Source organism: Dermacentor andersoni, chromosome 2 (assembly GCF_023375885.2).
Source record: "Dermacentor andersoni chromosome 2, qqDerAnde1_hic_scaffold, whole genome shotgun sequence".
Taxonomy (NCBI): domain Eukaryota; kingdom Metazoa; phylum Arthropoda; class Arachnida; order Ixodida; family Ixodidae; genus Dermacentor; species Dermacentor andersoni.
In genome coordinates this window covers 83585227-83606155 of record NC_092815.1, presented here as the reverse complement: position 1 = coordinate 83606155, position 20929 = coordinate 83585227, and the positions used below count along the sequence as shown (strand labels likewise).

The 20929-nt window shown below is 47.1% G+C and overlaps 1 protein-coding gene across 6 annotated transcripts in view; it reads left to right on the top strand.

The window, feature by feature from the left end:
- LOC126541744 (aquaporin-9-like) overlaps nt 1–20929 on the top strand; it is a 76689-nt gene that overhangs the window by 44296 nt on the left and 11464 nt on the right. For 2 of the 6 annotated variants that reach the window (XM_050188660.3, XM_072286452.1), the window contains exons 3-6: nt 760–894; nt 5860–5978; nt 8617–8837; nt 11772–11902. In XM_050188660.3, the coding sequence (XP_050044617.1) occupies nt 760–894; nt 5860–5978; nt 8617–8837; nt 11772–11902 (606 nt within the window). Of the gene's footprint in view, nt 1–759; nt 895–5859; nt 5979–8616; nt 8838–11771; nt 11903–15708; nt 15904–18404; nt 20844–20929 lie in introns of those variants that run through there. The other 4 variants (XM_072286451.1, XM_055076887.2, XM_050188659.3 and 1 more) reach the window with 4 other exon arrangements.

The window sequence follows — 20929 nt, the reverse complement described above, 5'->3', positions numbered from 1 at the left end:
AGCTGGACAGAACCAAGGCAATGTTGTTTGCCGTCGCTTGGAGATGCACATTTTATTTTTTTTATTTTTTTCATTCCGCCCAACGCGCATTAGCGACCTGACGCGCAGTAAGCGAGCGTTGGGTGCCAGTTGAAGGACCCCGTTTGGTCAAAACTAAGCCTCGGCCCACGACTGCATCGTTTCTCGCAGCCGCTGTGTTGCTGCGGCACATTAAATTTCAACAAGTCAACTAATCATGTTTTATCTAAGTAACCTTTCGTATCACATAGTGTTCTTTCGCATCTTACGTGGCCTGAGTTAAGCTGTTACTGCTGCTTGCGTTTGTATACTTTGTGATCGTATGACATTCATAGATTTGCTACTTGGCTGGTATTTATAATCTCTCATCGTAAATTAAAAGAACTGGAGGGGTCTATTCTGTAAGTGTCCACCAAGTGGACATGTCCCGTCGGCTGGTAAAGTTCTGATTGGCTGCAACTGGGGTTCTCAAGGAGACAGGCGCACTCAGCCAATCAGCCCTTCAGAAGCAGATGAAATGGACATGTCCACTGGGTGTGGAGACTTACAGAGTACTCCCCACCCACTCCCCAGGGCTGACGTTGTGTGAAACGACTGCTGCTGCGCCTCAAGGAGTCAGGGCTCAGCCTCGAGGCTATAACCCCCACCTGTTGTCGTGTCTCAATGGCAATACCTACGTGTGCATTGTTTAGCAAACAAAGGGAGAGAAAAAAAAATACCTACACCACCCTTGCTTTGCAGCTCACCTGAACCCTGCCGTAACGCTGGCCCTGGCGTCGGTGCGCAAGTTCCCGATCGCCAAAGTGCCACTTTACTTCGCGGCACAGTACCTGGGCGCCTTTGTCGGCGCGGCTCTCGTCTTCGTCACGTACAAAGGTGGGTGCCTTGTGCATGATGTAGATGTGTAACCTTATGCCTCCTCGCATCAATCGCGGATCTATGCCAGCCATAATGATTCAACGTCTATCCTGTCAAAATCACTGTTCGCCTACACGTTAGGCGCCTTTGTCGCTATAGGTTAATATAAGTCGGTCCATCGTAACGTAGGTATGGGTTACGTCACCAGATACCGAGTACAATAAGATTTCTTTTTTTTTTCATCGGCGCTCATATTGCGTCAGTTGCGTAATATGACCGACCTGTCACGACGTTGTTTCAATATGAGCATTTAAACTATGCCGATTAAGAAAAATAACACACACACACAAAGAGGGACACCGTGCAAAGTTTATGGAAGACTTTTATCTAATTCGCTTGGATACCCGCCACAATCTGGGAAAATTGCTTAATGTGTTCATGTTGAAACGTTTTGTTTCACTATCCCCACATGAAATTCTGGCGAACATTCTTTTTTTCCTTCCTTCTTTTTGATGTCATGAGAAGAAAGCTGCTTTCTCCTCAATTTCATTGCGAAAAGCGAAAAACAGCCCTTAGACTTTCATTATCACTGGCCATTGATGGCACCATTGATTTATCCTTCTCGGCCAAGCCTCCGAGATAGCAAGCGCGAGTCCGCGATGACTGCGGAGCAAGATCACGTACAATTCGCCTACGTGCATTTCAGACTGCGATATGCTGTCGGGGTAAAATTGCCTCCTCGTATTAGTGTGATATCTTCCAAGCGTACTAAGGCACTCGGTTTGGAATGTGTGATCGAGAAAAAAACATAATCGCTCGGCCTTTATTACTGGACATCTCAAATCAGGCGTGATGATTGGCCTGATGACGGGTTGAAAGAGTGGAAGCTCGCGCAATGAATCCGCGTACTATGGTGGCGCGGATGATTATTTGTGCCTCCGGTATACTGGCACGGAGGTAATCAAATCCGTCTACACTCACGCACGCTGTCTCGTCACGACGCGACAGGAAAGTGGCCACGCTTATCGGATTACGCGCGCAAATTGACGCGTTCCGAGGAAGAAGCAAGCAAGGTCGGCGGAATGATTTCGAGCGCGCCTCTCACGCATCCTTGACACGCTGCCAAGAAGAATGCGGGGGAGAAAAACGAGAAAGAAAAAAAAAACGAAAACATGAACGAGAAGGCTTTTGGTAAGACAGCTCACAAGATCAAAAAAAAAAAAAACACGTGCAAGGTGTTCTCATTATCTTCCCTCTCGAATCCAGTCATCTCGTGCCTGTCATAAACTCGTTCATCACATTATTATTTTTTGTTCCTTTCTTGAGCGCTAATTGGTCCATCTTCGAAAGGTGCAGCGGGAGGCCACGCCCACGTTAGACGCTTGCGGCAGGTGTTATTACAGGCGTTAATACAGGCTTAGCCGCTCGCGACACCGAGCTCGTTTGTTTTGGCTTCCTCAGCAGCGCGCCCGGGGGCTTGTCTACCCGATCGCCTCGGGAGCAGCTTCAGAGACAAGGGCGCCGCTCAGCTCCATGCAGGGAGCAACCGTCCACGCTGTATGTTTGTAAACAAAGGGGGCGTGCATACGCAGAGCGTCAGCAAGAAGAGCGCTCGAAATAATCTAACACGTCGCTTTCTCTTCGTCGTTAGTTTCTTCAATCAATAGTACTCGGGAAGAAATTTCTTGGGGTGCGCAAATAGTAAATTTTTAAACAGAATCGAATAGCGCCGGTAGCGAATCGAATATTCAATACTTTTCGTACACGGCAAATCTTTCACCTTGCGGAAGCCGGCAAGGTGGAGGAAAGTACACGTTGGGAAAAAAAATGCCAGACCAGGACGGATTCTTCTTCAACTGCGAGGCGTTCCTTTTTTCTTTTTTTTTTTTCTGTGAAACCCGTGTACGGGCTTCCTTTGTGTATATCTTCGTGCTACAATTCAAATGGATGGTAGCTTTTCCCTCCCATGTGCTCCTCCTACTGTTTTCAAATGACTTGAAGCCATTCCCTTCACATAAAACGATGTTTGGATGGTATCACATTCACAGCGTTACCAAACTTCTGTCATTACGTTCCACATTGCGTTGCTTAATAAGGAACAAATGTAACACTAGGAACACGTAGATTGTTCGCGTACTAAGCACCTTTAGGTTAGCGTGAATAATAGCGGTTTATGTGGTATTCACATGATGGACCAAAACTATACGTGGCTCAGTGCCACTCAATCACAATGCTCGCAAGTACGAAGCAGTTGGCGGCGCCACGCCGTGCTTATTCGCGGAGTTTGGTGCGTCGTGGGAATACCGCTTTAGCCGAAAAGGTCTGGCTGCGATGAATGGCGTGCTCCACTATACGCGGCTTCTTGTGTTTTACGTACACTATCATAACCGCCGGGACTAAATTCATCGCATTTATATACATCAATTCTTATGTTTGATTGCGCGCAGTTGGCGATTTAAAATACTCGAAAGCTCTTTGGGAAATGTTCGTATATACACTTGCCAACAGCGACTATTCGATTCGAAGATCGAATCAAATTGAACAATATTCTATTCGTGATTCGAAAGTTTCGGCTATTCGGACAATGCTACAAAACTTGAAGAATAGAAAAGAAGAAAGCTTGAACCGAAGCATGTCTCTTAAAAAAAAAAAGAAGAGAGAGAGAAAGAATCACTCTACTAAAGTTTGTCGAAAATCTTTAAGGAATCGCCGGCGCATCTTCGTAAACGTGACAGCTAGGTCAGCAGTCTGTTTGCATATGCTAACTCTACACATGTGGGAGACGGCGCGAAGAGGTAGCCGCCGTGGCCACGGTTTATTTAGGCCACGGTTTATCTCTGGAGCGGCCGATACCGCGATTGCTCGGGTTGAGCGCGCCAGCGTGTTCTATTCTCGCGCCACACGCACGTGAGCCGTCTTGTTCAGCGGCTCAGGAGGCGTTAGTCGCGCCACGACAATACGTAATCGGTAAAAAAAAAAACGTATTCTCACAGCAGCTCCCCATGATGCATTGCATTCGGACAGCGTCCGCTCGGGGCTCTACATAAGTGTTTACATACTTGACACGATGTTAGACGCACTTTATGCAACCCGCGCTCTTTCTTATTCCTCCACATGGCATATATCTAACGAATGCAAACACCTTCCCATCGACATTGTAACTATAGACACTTTTCGCGGCTATTCCGTTGGCGCCGCCATGTTTGATCACGTGGTGACGCGTCCATTGCTTGCCTCAGCTGCCTCCGTTGCCTCCGTGTTTACAATGAATGTGCATGACGCCCCGGTGCGGTTCAGCAAACTTTGTTTCGGTGAATATCGTAGAGAGTGACTGGGTGGATGACACGAAGCCTTGGTCACAGCTTCAGGGGACATGTAAGCGCTTTCGGAGCTTGTTACGTCTTGTGCAAATGGTGCGAGCATCGTGTACGATGCTTTTAGTGCTTGTATTTGATGCCGGAATAGAAATGGAATCCTAGTTGTCCAAACTTTCCGCTTCTGAATTAAATCAGAATCAGTGTCTTTTGTCCTTTGTTCTTTATTTGCCATATCACTTTGCAGCAGTGGCTTGTCATGTTTCTGACTCATTCGCGTTCCCCAGTGTAGTCACTATCTGATTGCTTATTTTCTGCCTAATTGCTTGCTGGTGTGCTGAGCTCCAGTCAGATTGTTCTTGTCGTGCAAAAGTCTTGCAGCGTGGATGTTCTGTACTTTGTAATAGCTTGTAGCAAATTGGAATTATCGCTAGTCACTCGCTTACTACTATGGACCGTAACAAAACGTTCAGCTTCGAACATTAGTGTGCTGTTGGTGTACTCTGTTACCCATACATCGGCGAATTAATTGAAGGGTGCGCCCATTCATATATTATTGAAACGTGGGCGATAGCGTGGGCGTAAATTTGAGTGTGGGTTGAGGCAGATGTGCGTAAATAATGTGCGAGATATTTAATTAGTATTCAAGGAAATGGCGCTGCTCCCTTTGTGACTCTGTAACGAGCGGTATACTCACTCTTGCCGATGCTCTAAAGTGGAAGTTAGCGGTACAACGTTGGCAGATGAATATATATTTTTTTAATTCTCGAAGAAAGCCGTGCATTGCGACGGGCAGGCAACAAAGGCAGTCCTTGTGTGGCAGCAGTCCACGAATTTGGACGGACAGGTTCATTCCATTCCTTAATATGCCAGTCACTATTTTTGCAGCCAACTGCTGTACGCCTATTTCGTCTACAGTTACACATTTTGGAGCATGACTAGAGCACAGTGCGTTAGCGGTCACTCGTTTGTATTTCCAGCACCTTAATCGCACAGTGGCAGATTAGAAGCGGCAATGGTTGCGCATTTGTGCGCTTTCGATCGAGGCAACGTGCGGTGCGCCGCCGAAAGCGCCATCTCGTTCCTCTTGTGCAAACTACTCCACGAAAAGGGCCTTTTGTCGTTTGTATATGTACCTTCATTGTGGTAACCCTGCGTGATCATCTGATGCATTTCACTTCCAAAAGAATAAACGCAAATAGAATTTTGAAAGAACGTTCACCAGGCTAAGCTGGTTTAGAGTTTCTCTTTTAGTGTCAGCCTGTTGAATTTTTTTCTTGCCGATGAAATTGCCTTTTTCTCTTTATTTTTTGTTTGTTTGCTGCACTCAATCTCAATGTTTCACCTGGTAACAATTAATTGCTTTACTTTTGAAGTTCTTGTTTATCTGCTCTGTATTCCGCTTTATTTTTGTATATGTATATAAACCAATTAATCAAGGGTCCCGGTGCAGTATCTGACTATGGGACCCTTGTCTGTCTATCATTTCTTGTAACTAATTGTATGAACGAATACTAAACTGAAACTGAATGAAGGAAAAGTTCCGCGCATTTTGGAAGGCAGATAGTGGCGTTCCTTGTTCTCTGCACGATGCTCACGCCATATCTTTCACGTTCTCATGTTAGCCGGTAAAGATCTAATCAACGAAATAATTCATTGATCTTTGCAGATTGCATCGAGCATTACGATCAGGGGGTCCGCCAAGTGGTTGGAAAGAAGGCTACGGCTGCAATATTCGCAACTTACCCGCGAGAACACGTCTCCACTTTGACGTGCTTCATCGATCAGGTAGGTTCCGTGAATGCGAATTACGCAAATATATGCAATACGCGTTGGTTCTCCGGTAAAATTCAACATCTTAGGCATCAACTGAAGAATATATAAAGCCACAATAATGTTTTTTTTTTTTTTTTATGAATTAGGTGTTAGCAGGGAAAGGTCACCACAGGGAAGCAATGATGCACCAAAGAATAAATTGGGAGGACGCTTAAGCTTCGCTTTTAAGAGTGGAATGCGACAGCATTCAAAGATCACTGACTGCTTCTCACGCTTCACGGCAACTGCAGCTTATGTAACCGTAATGTTTACCGGGAAACGCTGGCGCCGAACGCTATGCACGTAGGCGAGCTTCCTGGTAGAAACAGCGCGCGATGCGGCGGAGACGAGCGCAATCTGGAGACGCTGCAAGGAAACGAGCGCCGCTGCATGGCCTCCGAGATAGGTGCGTGCCAATTTTGGTGGCCGTGGCCGCCCTATGCATGGTAGAAATGCTGAAAAAGGAGTTTGTGTTTGAGCTTCCTCGTAACAGAATTATGTTTTCTGGTATGCTCAAATTCCAATCCGACGCTATCCTGTCTGCAGATTGAGTTTAGCTCGCACATTACGATTTTTGTGACGCATGTTACTTTGAGTAATTAAATTAGTTCGGTGGCGCCTCTGCGTCACTCAGATGGCCTGCGTGGTTGTGGTTCGGAATGATTTTTCGGCAAGCGACGTCCGACGCCGACATATGATTTTATGCGACACGGGGCCGTTAACGCTTTCGCGTTAAAACGCGCGGTCCATCGCAGTGGCGTAGTGGTTACGGCGTTGCTCTACCAAGTCCGAACGCTCAGGATCGAATCCCGGTTGCCGCTGCAGCATTTCCATGGGGGTGAAATGCGAAAAAGAAAAAGAAATCCGACTTTACTCCACCCTCTGAGTGTGGACGTACAGCGAAGCACTTGCCGACGTTGGACGACGTTAGACAAGCAGCGCCACCACAAGCGACGTACTGTACGTCACGCGCCCACGCACATGCGCGGAAATGCAGCATGCATCCTCATTATTCTAGGCCCTCCGCCAAGCGCAAGTGCCTTGTTGAACTAACTGAGTTGTTCAAAGTAAATTGTGCAGGAAAACTCGTAAAGTATGACTTAAACACGAGCTGCAGACATGATAGCTTCGGATTGTAATTCGAATGTACGAGAAAACATAATTCTATTACGCGGAAACTATAACAGAAAACCATTTTCATGCAGCTGCCGTTTGAGGTCTGTCTGAGTGGCTGCGGTCGCTAGGTGGCGGTACTGTTTTTGGGTAAGCACGAGCCCACGAAAAATCCCGACCAACCAGAGGCTCACAGCTTCGCTGTAAAACGCCCGTGTACCGTGATTTGGGTGCACGTTAAACAACCCCAGGTGGTCAAAATTAATCTAGTATCCCTCACCGCGGTGTGCCGGCGTGTTGTCACGTAAAAACATAGAATTTAATTTAGCAAACGCCCAGGCTTGGCGATTACAACATCTTCTAAAGCGAACGGGACATCGGGAATGACGCAATAGTTGTCTACCTTAAATAAGAGGACACTAAGCGTGCATTGCTTCTTATTAGTGCTTAGCGTCATAGCTTTCTTGGAATCTGGAGGATGAATGTGGGGTTGTTCATTTATGTTTTTAGACAAGGACGAGACGCCAGTGCACATACACAGCGCTGAACTTACAACTGGTTTTATTGAGGCGATTTGCACTGCTTAAATACGGTGGCAAACAATGAAAATACGCGAAGAGAATGACAGTACCTGAGCGCGTGGCTGCAGTGACTCATGAACAGCTGTGCTACGTGTTTCCTATTTACCTTCTAGAAAACGCAGTTCTTTTTCTCGTAGAACTATTGAGGCGGCGCTCACGCATTTGCCTTTGCATTTATGGATTTCCTAAATAAGGAAACACATGCACAGCTGTTCATGAGTCACTGTAGCCCTGCGCCCAGGTACTGTCATTCCCGCCAATTTTGTGTGTATTTGTGTATTTTCGTTTGAGATTGGTTGCCAGCGTATTTAAGCAGTGGAAATAGCCGCAATAAAACCAGTTGTAAGTTCAGCGCTGTGTACGAGCCCTCGTCTCGTCTTTGTCATTTGCACTGTAGAAAAAGAATGTTACACCAACTTGCCCAAGCTTCTACAGTTTATTTATTTGTTTCCTTGCTTGCATACGTATTATTTATTTTACACAGAGAAAGACAGACAAATTATGCGCGTCGCCTCTGCGCGCACTCACTCGCCCTACGTACTGGTCTAACGAGATAGCTTAATTCTCTGCTTTGTGTGTTACGCGTCTGCCACATGTCCTGTTCATATCGTTTCATTTGCCATCTTTCGCACTCACCTGAAGTGTAGCATGCTGAATGTGCCGCTGGGCAAAACATATCCAGCTTTGATCAAATAGTCTCTCTTTCCCCAATCTCTCTCCTGTTTTTAATCGTAGACCATTTCATGACACTCTGCCTGTATGAAGTCGCACTGGCGTTCAGAATCCTAATCCAAAAAGTTTGTTATTATTTCCAATGAAAAAGCGAGAAGTACACACAAGAAAAAAAAAAGACATTTACGCTCTATCGTGATGTCGAGGAATGTGCTCGTGTACTCGAACATCGTCCCTTTCCGCAGGTCATCTCCACGGGCATACTCATGCTGACCGCGGAGGCGATCACCGACCCCCGCAACTTCGGCGGGATTCCCGTTTCCATCCACCCAATCTGCCTGGCCCTCATGATCATGGCTCTCATCTTCAGCTTCGCCTACAACTGCATGTGCCCGCTCAACCCCGCCAGGGACATCTCGCCACGGCTGTTCACACTCATGGCCGGATGGGGCCCCGAGACGTTCACGTACGATCTCTCCTTTACGAACGCTTTCGTACCTCGAATATTGCCGTATAGCGGGTAAACTTTTTTCGGTTTATTTTTCGTTGTCAGAGTAAATTTATGAACTACGGGGATATGCATGTACAAAGACATGTCGTATTACACGGCACTGGTACGTTTTGGTAGTGGTAATGTTAACACACACACACACACGCATACACAAGCCCGCACACAATAGTGTAAAGAAGCGTCGAAGTTTTTATTTCTTGTACCATGTGCCATAAACGTGTACAGTTCACGCTCACGAAGCCCAATCAGTAGTGTTCTCGCTCACTATTCTGGTAACATGTAAATGGAAAGCAGTGTACGACGACCACACAAGACATTTACTTTGTTGTGTTTTGTTATATCATTAAGCCCACACAAGTTCACAAGACGATGCACGACCAGGTATAGCCTCCTTCCGCGCATCGTTGAGTCTAATTTCATACTAACCCAGAGAGTGTTTTTTTTCTTAAAGTTATGGGACACGAAAGTGTAGTAATGCACTAGGCTTGTGAATTACACTTCGGAAAGCGCCAAGTGGTCAATCTCACCGTGCATAGATTACGTGTGGGTACAGACTTGCAGACCGCAGCGGTGGCCTAGTGGTAAAGCATCCACCTCGTATGTGGTAGGCACTGGGTTAGAACCTTACTGTGGCCGCAAACACACACCATATTTTTTTTTTCGGTTTCCCGGTCTGGTGCTCGGCTCCTTGTGGGCGTTGTCATCTCAAAAGGGGTCCCCGTAGAGACTTCGAGATATGTGTGCGCCCGGTGTCTACCTACTGGTACAGCAGAGCACGTTGTTGGGCGAGTCGGTCGTACATACTTAAGGAAGGGAACTGCGCTAAAAAAGACACAGACGAGTAATGACACCCGTCCATGACACCCGTAATTGCGCCCGTCCATGTCATTACTCGTCCGTGTCTTTTTTAGCACAGTTCCCTTCCTTAAGTACTGGTACAGCGTCCACCGCGGCTGTGGCAGGCAGACGCGAAGTACAGCCGGGTACTGTTGTGCCATACTGCGTGCCTATCATCGAAACAAAAGCCTCCCCTCCCCCCCTCCCCGCCTCGTTTCTCTGAAGGGGTTGCCCTTGTGATGAGCTTCAAATATCCACTGGCAAACTTGACATCGTCGTGTCAGGCTAACTCGCCCCCCCCCCCCCCCGCCCCCCTACGTGTACGAACGTCCTAAGTTTCACGAAACTGCCGACCCCTTCTCGTGGGTCGAACTGAGGAATCTGGTGGCGCGCCGCTCCAAGACTGCTGCCGCGACGAAGGGGAATGCGACTGACGCGGCTGACGTCAGCACCCGCTCCGCCTCGTTTTTGCCGACGATGGATCGCCAAAGGGATTTAAGGCGGAATCGGCCCATTGTTAGAAGAGAGAGTCGCCACCACCCGTCCTGTCGGTCTGGTGCACTCCTAAGGCTACTTTAATGCTATTACTAGCTATATCCATGCATATTGTATAAAGCTTTTTGTCTCCTCTTCGTCTGCTCCAAGAATCCGTCTCTCGTCCTCGACAACGAGTCGCAACAGTACCTACCTGCCAAGTATAGTACGAGTGCGCTCGCGACAAGGTGCTCGGTGAGTACGTGACCTCAATGCTGTGGAAGCACAGCGGCCTGTTAGGAAACCGCAGGCATAGGACCTGCACGCTTCTTCTTTTTTTTTTTTTTTTTGCATGTCAGACAGCCGTAATAGACAGGGCTAACCAGGGCAGCGTTGATATAGCTCACGTTCGAGGCACGGTCACACAAAAGTCAAACCACACAAATCCACAAAAAAAAGGGAACTTGTGTAATCACGGGATACATCACTTTCCGAGTTACACCTTCGCAGGCTGAAGGGCGTTCGGAACCTTAGGTTCAAGACCCAAAGCAGCGTTTACGAGACCTCCCCTCCCAGACCCGCACCTCGAAAGGAAAGCCGGGCGCCAGGCCGGGACAACGTCTGTACACAAGATGTTTGAATGAGAATCAGAATCGATTCTATTGTGATGATTAGGAATAATGCAGGATGGTAATATACAGAACGAGGTTCCGAAGTCAAAGACTGCAATGAGACTTCCTGATCTGGCAGTAAACGGGCAAAACGCGAAAAACGGGAGGCGACGCCGCTTTGACATATCTAATGTCATCTGTCTATGACGCCATAAATTTTGGCATTGCCTGCTAGAGAAAATGGTTGTATAACAATAAAAAAGAAAGTTCAACCTAGAAGTCTTTCTTTTTGCACAACAGAGGACCCAGATGCACGAGAACTCGGTGAGAATTGAATTGAAATCTGGGGTTTTATGTGCCAAAACTACGATTTGATTATCAGGCACGCCGTACTGGGGGACTCCTGGTTAATTTTTACGACCAGGGAATCTTTAACGTGCCCCCAATGCACGGAAACGGGCGTTTTTTTGCATTTCGCTCCCATCGAAATACGACCACCGCGGCCGGGATTTGATCCCGCCACCTCGTGCTTAGCAGTGTAGGGCCATATAGCCGCTAAGCCACCGTGGTGGGTGCGGTGAAAGTTGTGACGCAACAATGACGTCACTGATGCCTTGACTAGGATGCTAATTACAACCACGTGAAGCGTGCCCTTCATTTCTTCCTCTCATAATGAAAATTCTTAGGGCAGCATTTCTTTTTAACGCAATACCTTAAGCAAACTTTTGGACGAGTAATCCTGCACACTAAGCTTCTCTCACTATTTTCAAACGTATACATGGTGCGGCGTTTAAGATATTGTGGAGAGTGGTTAGCCTATAGAGAATACTACTATAGGCGAGGTTGGTGCAACACTCTGTGTGTATTTGTTTATTTATTTATTTATTTATTGTTACGTAAACAGTCGGATGTCTTGAAACATTGCCACTTTCTGGACGAAACGTTGCATGAACGTCCCTCCATACAGTCTCCGCGGCTGGAACTACGTGTGGGTTCCCGTGGTCGGCCCTCACATCGGCGCCATCTTGGGTGCGTGGCTGTACAAGGTGGCTATCGCGGACCACTGGCCCGACATCAAGCCGAAGCCAACCACCTCAAGTAAGTGCAAACGTGCTCGTGCTGTATGCGCATATCGACGACGCATGCGATGTGCACGCTACCCCCTTCACTTGCGTGTCATACACTCTTGCACTAAGCTAGCGCGATTCCCTGTTCACTGTTTGTAACCTGTTTTCGCTCGTGTTTAGTAACGCTTGAAAGCCGCAGCGCACTAGCTGCTTGTCGTGTCAAAGAAATGACACGTCATCAGTTGAAAGCAGATCTACACGAACAACATTCATTTGGATTGAAAGGTGCACACATTGCGACAGTATAGTAGAAGATGAAGATGTTGCTGCAGAGAAGGTATCCGGTTAGCTGGGTCTATGGATTGCGTTATGTGCCTTCTCGGCTCACGGTCACTCGAGCTCAAATGCTCGCGTAAGCAGCTTCGACCGTCAACGCAGCTGGCGGGTCAGCTTGACTATCAGTGTTGACAAGTGCCGTGCCGTCCGCAACATTTATACGAAGAAGAAGAATTAGAAGGAGAAGAAGGAAAAAAATATCGTTTACTGAAGACGATCATCACGAGACGTGTGTCGACGCGTTTACCAGACCCTGCGTAAACCGCTAACTGGCCCGCACTGTACACCGAACTGTACTATATTATACTCTATTATTATACTCTATACTATTATACGTTCAGTAAAGGGACATATTCTCACATTTTTGTGCACCCATAAGTTACAAGTTATACGTTAACTTTCATTAATGTAACCTGTAGTAGGAAGTACACAAATTCTTATTAAACATAGCGGTTGCCGTAACATTTCTGGGCCTTATTGCAGCGTAACCTTTCTTATAGGCACACGGTTTTGCATGCTTTCACATATAGTATACAGCTTGCGCAGCGATGAACGCTATTCGCGAATTTGACCGGACGTCCAGAAAGCGAGGAGCATGTTAGCGCCATAAAAGCCGTCCAACATACCGTATACGACTGACCCTGCATGTAGCGCCGACGCTCATGCAAATCTTTAACGCGGCATATTTCTAACAGTATAGAAATCTGTTGGTCAGCTGGTCACTTTCGGTATGCGTGGATCGCCGAGGATATTATAAGCGCCAAATAATGAGAAAGTGGTATTGTCTTTGTGTTTGTTTTGTTTGTTCCGGTTTCCATTTCTAAATCTATATTATGTGACGCCTAAAGCCTAGTGGACAGGTACCGCGTGCCAGACACGTGACAGTGCACGCAGAAGTCTTCCTGAGCGCGTTTACATATTCGCATGATATATAGTTAGCGCGTTCGCATTGCAGTGGCTACCCCAGCAGTGGAATGAACGGAACAAGAACGGTAGCAGGATGGCTGAGTAACGGCAGTCAATCACCCATATATGGCTAAACATATTCAACTCTGCACTAAAGCCTAGACAGAGAGGAGAAAACTGCTCGTTTCTTGGTCGCGTACGTACCCCCCTTGATTCGTTTGGCTGCTAAAAATTAATTCCATTTCGTGTATGGCACTGCTTTCTCCTTTTTTTTTTAACAAATATATTTCTGTTAGATGTTGCAACTTCGTCTGGTACCCGCTACTCCTTTTCTCTTCACACTGGACACAAATACTAATATTCAATAGAAATATTCATAATGTAGCCCCGTAGAGTGGCAGCAGGCGTATAGGTTCACCTCTCGTGTTTCGCCGTCCAGTAAGGTTGAAACGCGCACGCTTCACGACACCGTAGATTACAGTTAGCGCACAAATTTTGACGCGTACACAATTGGCGCATATAGTCCAAGCGTGTATACACTGCACTGCGCAACACTCGCACAGGTTGTGTTCAGTTTCTACTAGGTTCCAATATCCGGAACACGTGTCAACACTATAACAGATGGAGGCTGAGTTCGTTATCGCGCCTTGCGATTTTTTTCTTACTCTTCTAGAAAAAGTTTTCAATGTCTTAACATCGTTCCTCGCTTACTATTGCCTTCGCACTTTGCTGAACGTATGTACAGGGTGTCTCTTAGACAGTGACGGACAACTTTTGAGAGGCCCTTCACGAACTGGCGCCGGAAATTCACCGGTTACCTTTTTGAGAGGGCGTACGCGGACTTTCCAGAGCAGTTCTTTCAGCTGTTCTTTCAGCTCGGGAACCGTCTAACGATTTCGCACCGAAAAGATGGCCCTTGCGAACAATTCATACTGTCCCCTGTTTTTCCCTTTCTTTTTTTTTCGGTGTAAGAAGAGGGGATGCAGCTAAAGTCGTACAGTTAAATATTGCACAAACTTTAGAAAGGCTAGGGCTTTCGATGTTGGCCCTATGGAAAAACCGTATTCGTGCCCTCGATGTATCCAATAGAAGCGTACAATCATTCTTCGGAGAAAGCACAACTGTTGTGCTTCCGCCGGGCTTATGTTTCTGCAGGTGCTTTGACTGAAGCCCATGAGTGTGCGACGTTATTCAGAGTTTCTGTTCTCAGCAAGCGGCTCTGCGCCTTCTTCCTGGCTTGCACTTGTCTGTGTGTGCGGTGTACTATAGCCAAGCCACACAACACTGCAACATGTGACGGACTTTGTCGTCGCTCTTGAAAACCGCAGTGCCAATTGACATACGCGCCGCCTTGCCCTAAAAATTATTTAAAAAATGCTAAGCTAGGTTTCTATACGACATTTCTTTAACGCACCTTCTTGGTCACTTTTGTCAAGATTTGAGAAAACGATGTCAATACCGGAGGACTGGTGGCGACGCCGTCTGGAAGTTTTCGCATTAGCTCCCATGAGGTTGTGGCAACCTTAGGTCGAGCGTAGTTGATCGTTTATTAACAAGTCAATTACATTGCATTCGCTTACATATGAAAAAAAAACTCAAATGTGCAACCAATTAGGGTTTTTCTTCAGAAAAAAATTAGAGCGGAAAATTCTTGATGCCACACTGAGATCATAAAGGACCCGGTTAGGGAACAAAGTTGAAAAAGGGAGATCCTTCTTCGATAACTTTCATCTAGTAAGCCGGTTTTTTGTTTCTTCTTTCTTTGCGAATGAAGTCCACAGGAAGCTTTCAGAGTAGTCCGCCTTTTTTGCCTGACTTAGTACCTCCATTTAGTGTCAATTGAAATACGCACTGTGGGAGTGCCTTCTGATCTCGATACCCAAAAAGGGTGACCCCGGAATGTGCGCTGTGATTGAAGGAAGCAGATGAAATGGCAAGATGGTTTCAATTACAGTGGCCATAGCACAAAGTGCCAGGCACGTCTACAGTGTGGTCTACCACCACCGTGTCGCTGTGTGACGTTCCTTCTTCTGGCCTTTGCGTAAGTCGTTACCCTGCAGAAGTGCCGCGAATCGCTTCATAAACGAATATAGCTTCATCAGAACGAAATTACGAGCGTTTACCACTTTGCCTTGCATATAGGCAAAGCAATTCTAGAAGACCCTAATGTAGTGGCTCACTACGGGAACTGCGGTGAGTACGCTTTCTGTTCCGCAAGTTTCCGTCGAAGAAGTCCACGCAGGAAGGTTGCAGAAGTCCGGCGTCCGAGACCCCAGTGCGTTGCCCAATCTCGGAGTCCATAAAACGCGCCGCAATTGCAGACGGACTGTGAATCGATGCCCTCGTCGTCGCAAGTGAAACGGCTCATCCACTTTCGCTGCTTCAGCCAATCGCAGCGCGCACTCCCTGGGGAACAGCTGCAGCTTCCGCAAAGATCGGGAAGCGAACACATGCTCCTGGTCAGAGAAGCTGACACCTTCTCTCTCTCGAAAAAAAAAAGAAAGAAAACTAAACAAAAAACGGCGAAGCGTGACACATGAGACACCCTGTACGTACGCTCCAATGTGCGAGCCGTGCGCTCTGGGCACCACGCAGAGGAGTCGCCCGTCCCTGACGTGGCCGTGGTGGGTGGAAAGAAACCAGCTGCCGATGCCGCACCGTCTCCTGCTGCTGCAGCACAGGCTTTGCCTCAGGCTGCCGTTCGTCAGGGGTCCGATATCGAGGCCGGCACTCCTAGGAAGACCCAGTAGCGACAGCGACCCATATCTATGTGCGCATCCGACGTCATACGTAAGAACGCATCCGCGCCTCTAGACCTTATAGCGGACTCCTGTAATGTAGTTCATATATTCCAGGAACTATATGGCGCACTGACAACACCTTTGTGAGAGGAGAAATGCTTGTTTCACGTTTAACTCCGTTTTAGAGAGTTATAGCACACGCCGAGGGAATTGTATACTTTCAATGCCTACGTGTGTCTAACCGAACTTTATCGCACCGCACGTAACTCGAGGGATGGACAGCCGAAACAAATGCAGCGGCTTGTCGTCTCCCTGACGAAATACGCAAATTATCCTCGAGCAGTGAAGCTGCTCTTCAAGTGAAGCAAAAGTCGACAACGACAGCAGTCAGTGATGCACATGAAAATGAAGGTGTTGTTTTGTCTTCGTATAAAAGAACGTTGCGGGGTCTTTATAAGGAAATCTTACAAGGACACTATAAACCACTGAATCAGTTTAGAGTGATAAAGCTTTCCTTCGGAACCCAATTTTTGTTAATTTGGTGGGAATGCGTTGATTAGTAGTGGAGAAAATTAAGGTCATAGTTCCATTTTTTTTTAATTTAGTGTCGAAACCTCATTGCCGGTACGTCAGTGTGACGTCACGGATTGCACAGCATCTCCGTATTTGGGCATTGTGGCGCAGTATAAGTTCTCAAAATTGCTAAATTCACTTTTTGGTGTCCTTTTTTTTTTACAATACGGTGCAGTCCATCTTTGCCGATAAAAGGCTAAATTGGCTAGAGCTAATGTTATCAATACTTATGAAGACATGGGGAGCTGGTGCGGGAACTTCACGGTGGCCTCGAGACCCGCCTCTCGTTCTTTTTCTTTTTTTTTTTTTCTGTGCCTTTTCTGGCTTACGGTAAGGGTGACTTTGTTGGTATTCTAGAAAGGAAAATTACAGAGTTCAAACAATTTTTTTAGTGTCCCTTTTAACTTATTATTAGACTAGGCATAAAAAAGTTTCAAACGGAATGTCACCAGTACGGAATGAATCCGTGACCTCCGCGATGCATAGCGTCAGAAAATCGTTATCCAGAGAGTGAAGCACAACCAAATGTGCGTGTGCGTTTGCGTTCTCTCTTCCTCTCCTTAAGTCTGGGAAGTGCCAAGGTCTCAGGTTGCCATCCTTTTTGTGCATTACAGGGTGTCTCATTGTCACGTCTTCTTGCCGCTCGTGTTGCTACGATTGCTTCAAGGCTGGTAATTTAAGCCGCCACCATGCAAGGTCCTTAGGCAGCTTATTCCGCACACAAATACGTACTGCAGCGACTTCTATCGTGGTTTCAAAGCCAACGTGAGCGATCTTAAAATTCAAGCTGAACGGCCCCTAAATCACTCCAATCTCTAAAGCGAGCGAGCGGCTTCTCTCTTTTCGCTTCCTTCCACACGTGCGCTCTCTCCTCCTCGCCGCGTAGTTCTCGGAAGACACGTGGACATTACGTCGGCGCCGAAAGTCACGTCGGCGATTCTACCTTGTTTGAAAACACCATCAACTTCCACTTATCACACGACTCCGAGTTTTCTCGGCTACGCGCTGTCACCGTTACACGTGCAGTGCAAAACGCAATGAACGAAATGAACTCAGTTGATTGCACACGACAGGCAAGCGAGACGTCATAGAAGAGCTGCAGGCGTGCGCGAGTGCATTGTAGAGGCGCACCCGCAGACAGACCTAAACTTAAGTTCTCGGGTTTTATGTGGCGAAACCACGATTTGATTATCAGGCACGCCGTAGTGGGAGACTCCGGATTAATTTTGACGGCCTGGGGATCTTTAAAATGCCCTAAAACGGGACACGGGCGTTTTTGCATTTCGCTCCCATCGAGATTAGGCTGCCGCGGCCGCGATTTGATCCCGAGACCTTGTGCTTAGCAGCGCAACACCATAGCCGCTAAGCAACCGCGGCGGGTTCGGACCTAAGCTGACGTTCCTCTCCTATACACGGATAAATCGACAGCCTTTTATCCTGGAGACGTCTCGTGCATAACCGTGTTGGCCACACGACGTACGACGAAGAGACTGGAAAAGTCGGAAGAGGAGAAATATTTTGTTATAATTTCAGTTTTTGTTACAATTCAACTTTTTGTTACATTCCGCTTGACTTTCACGCATTTAATAGCCGTGTTGAAAGAAATGTATACATACGCACATTTTACCCCTATTATTTACCCGAAATACTGCTCAAGAAAGCTTCATCGGTAAAATATACTTCAACGCACATACGTCTCGCCTACGTCGCTTTTTGCAAGAAACGTTGTTACCGGGCTAAGGTCAGTGCACCCTTGTTGATTTGGTGCTCTCCCAGTACACAGAAAAGAAAAAAAAGTCCTTCAGTCACAGGGAATAAATGATTCCAGACATATTGCGCACGAATATCTCTAACGGTGTTTTTCGTAGAGAAACTACGCCTATAAACGGACTTAGAGGCCACACGTACGTAGTCATCGTTAACATATAACATGGCCCATCTGACCGTCATTTTCGCATCTGCGCCTTTCTTCCGCAGCCGAACACTTGGTCGCATCGCCCAGCCCTGGCCAACTCGCAAAGGAGGCCTAGACCGAGTCGACGTGAAGCCAGGATTTCTGTTTCACTGCTTTTTTTTTGTCTGCGTTGGTCTTGGAGATGCGCCTATTTGTGTTCACGAACTCAAGAGTTGCCATCACCACCATCGTCATTAACACTCTCTCGGCATCCGACCTGCATCGTTCACTAATTAATTTGCGTGCGCTCGCGCAACGGTGGCGAGGGCGCTTACGACCTCGTCATCCCAGTGCCCGACCGTAAGTATCAGAACTGCTGCGTCATACTCGGAACAGCCTCGTCATCGCAGTGAGGGATCACCACTCTGAGAACCGCTGCATCATTACACCGAAAACGCCTGCTTTGATAAGGGAGCTTCATACCACGTGCATAGACGAGTGAACGAGATCTGCGCTGTTTAAACGCTGCGCCCTATAATCCTGTGGGTATTTGAGCGCAAAAACAAAGGATAAGAAAATCCAAGAGCCTCACGGAGTGCATTTTGGCACTTTGACCTAATTGGTGCTGAATCAAACTTTCTCAATGAAAGTCTAAGGATGCTGAGGAGAGAGTTTTGCAAATGTGTTGCACGTCTGGGTAAACTGTACTATTTTTACCTTGAAGACAGCGCAAGAAAAAGTAAATTAATCATGACATGCTAAAGAAATGCCTCTTGTCGTCTTCTAAAGGCAGGCTTTTTGACGGCTTCTACATATTAAACATTTTAACACCATTATGGGTGTGTAAAGGTTGTACTCTGCCTGTCTCATGGCTAGCATGCACCTCATTCTTCACGGGTAAGATTGAGTCGTTAATGAGAAGAAATAATTTTTGTTTTGTATGCATGTGTGTGTGTGGTGGGGGGGGGGGGGGGGTAGTGGGGATTACTTTTTATGGCAAGTGAAAATAATGATAGTTGCGACAGACAACACGAAAATTGCTTGAAATAAACTTTAAATAGCTACAGTTATCAAACTCTTGTGTCTGATATTTCGGTGCACACCAGGTGGCCAGAATAATTACTTTTCAACTGCGGGTTCTTTCATCGCAGGTGTGGCTTGAGCTCACTGTCGTTTACAATAAAATTTTTGTAGCATTAAGGCTAAGGGTGTTAGCCATGGGACAAACAAACACCTTTAACGGTGTAAAAAAAATTGAATGCACATACGTGAGAAGCCCTAGTGGGTTCACGGGAACCTTACTTCTCGTGATGTTTCTCGGTACAGACATTAGCATTTCGGCGTTGCCGTACGTCAGCCGCGCGTTTAATACGGTAATCCACCGCCTTGAGCCTGCTACTTTTTGCTTCAGCTGAAAGGTTTCCCGTAAGGCCGCTTTTTCGTAGTGATGTGGCTGGGGAAAACGCTTTTGCAGAACTTTCAAGGCGCCGTACGTCTGCCAAGCTCACAGAAGAGCGCACTTAGCGTAACCTGTGGTACGCGTCTAGATGCGCTCGAGCTGTATGCGAAACCAGCTGTCAAGCCAAGCGGCGCATGGCGTGAGTAGTGTTACACCGACATGCAGCAGGGGCGGCGTTGGTCGAGTTTCTCTGCTGGGCCGTCAAGGCATATGTAGGTTCAGCTGAGAGCAAAGTGCGTCGCGCAGACACCCGCCTGCTGTTTGAACCGGTTTGAAGCTCGCCTCGCGAGTTGCGGGCAGCGCCGTACACGTATGGTTGAGGCAACCGTGCCGAATAGCTCTGCGCTCAATGCGCAGAGTCCACACCCACACCGCTGAAGTCCACAACGCTGTGACACGGGCTGTATTTGAGACTCGTCATTGTGAAGCTGTAAGGTACACACGACACCAGAAAAAGTTGTGGAAGCACAGCTGCTCAGGTCGCGCCTCTCTCCGTTCACTTGAATGAGCGCGGTTGCGGTGTGAACAGCGAAGAAAGAAGTAACGCGGAACAAAAATTACGGAAGCTACGTCTAGTCGCGAGAAGCATCAATGGAAGGCATGGTAGGTGGTGGTAAACTTTATTGAAAGGGTGAAGGGGAAAGGGGGAGGTGGCTGAGGGATCGGGCTCAAGTGAGGCCCTGGGCCTGCTTGGCCTATACATCAGCTTCTCACTGCGCATGCCATGGTGACAGCAACGTTTGTTGGCATTTTCGCCAACAGCATACCACCGAATGGTACACGACTGTGCCAGCTGATACACCCCAAAAAGCGTAACATAATTTTGACACGCTGAATTCGATACTTAAAAAGTTCTACTTGCTGCGTAGTGCTGTAAACTCGACGCAAAGCCCATAGTATAGCGTGTTTTGGTACACTGGAGAAGATTTTTGTTGTAAGTAGTGTAGCAAACCAATTATTCAGTAACAACCTTGCTAATTTTTGCTCAGTTTTTTTTTTTCCTTCTTGTACGGAAGTACTCTCGATTGCGAGAAATAAATATGAACAAGTTGCTTTAATGTGATTTGGAGTGATGTGGGGTTAACGTTCGCTATAGTTGCATTCAAGCGTGCCTACATTGCCAGCTGTAAACTGTGCCGAATCCGCGTA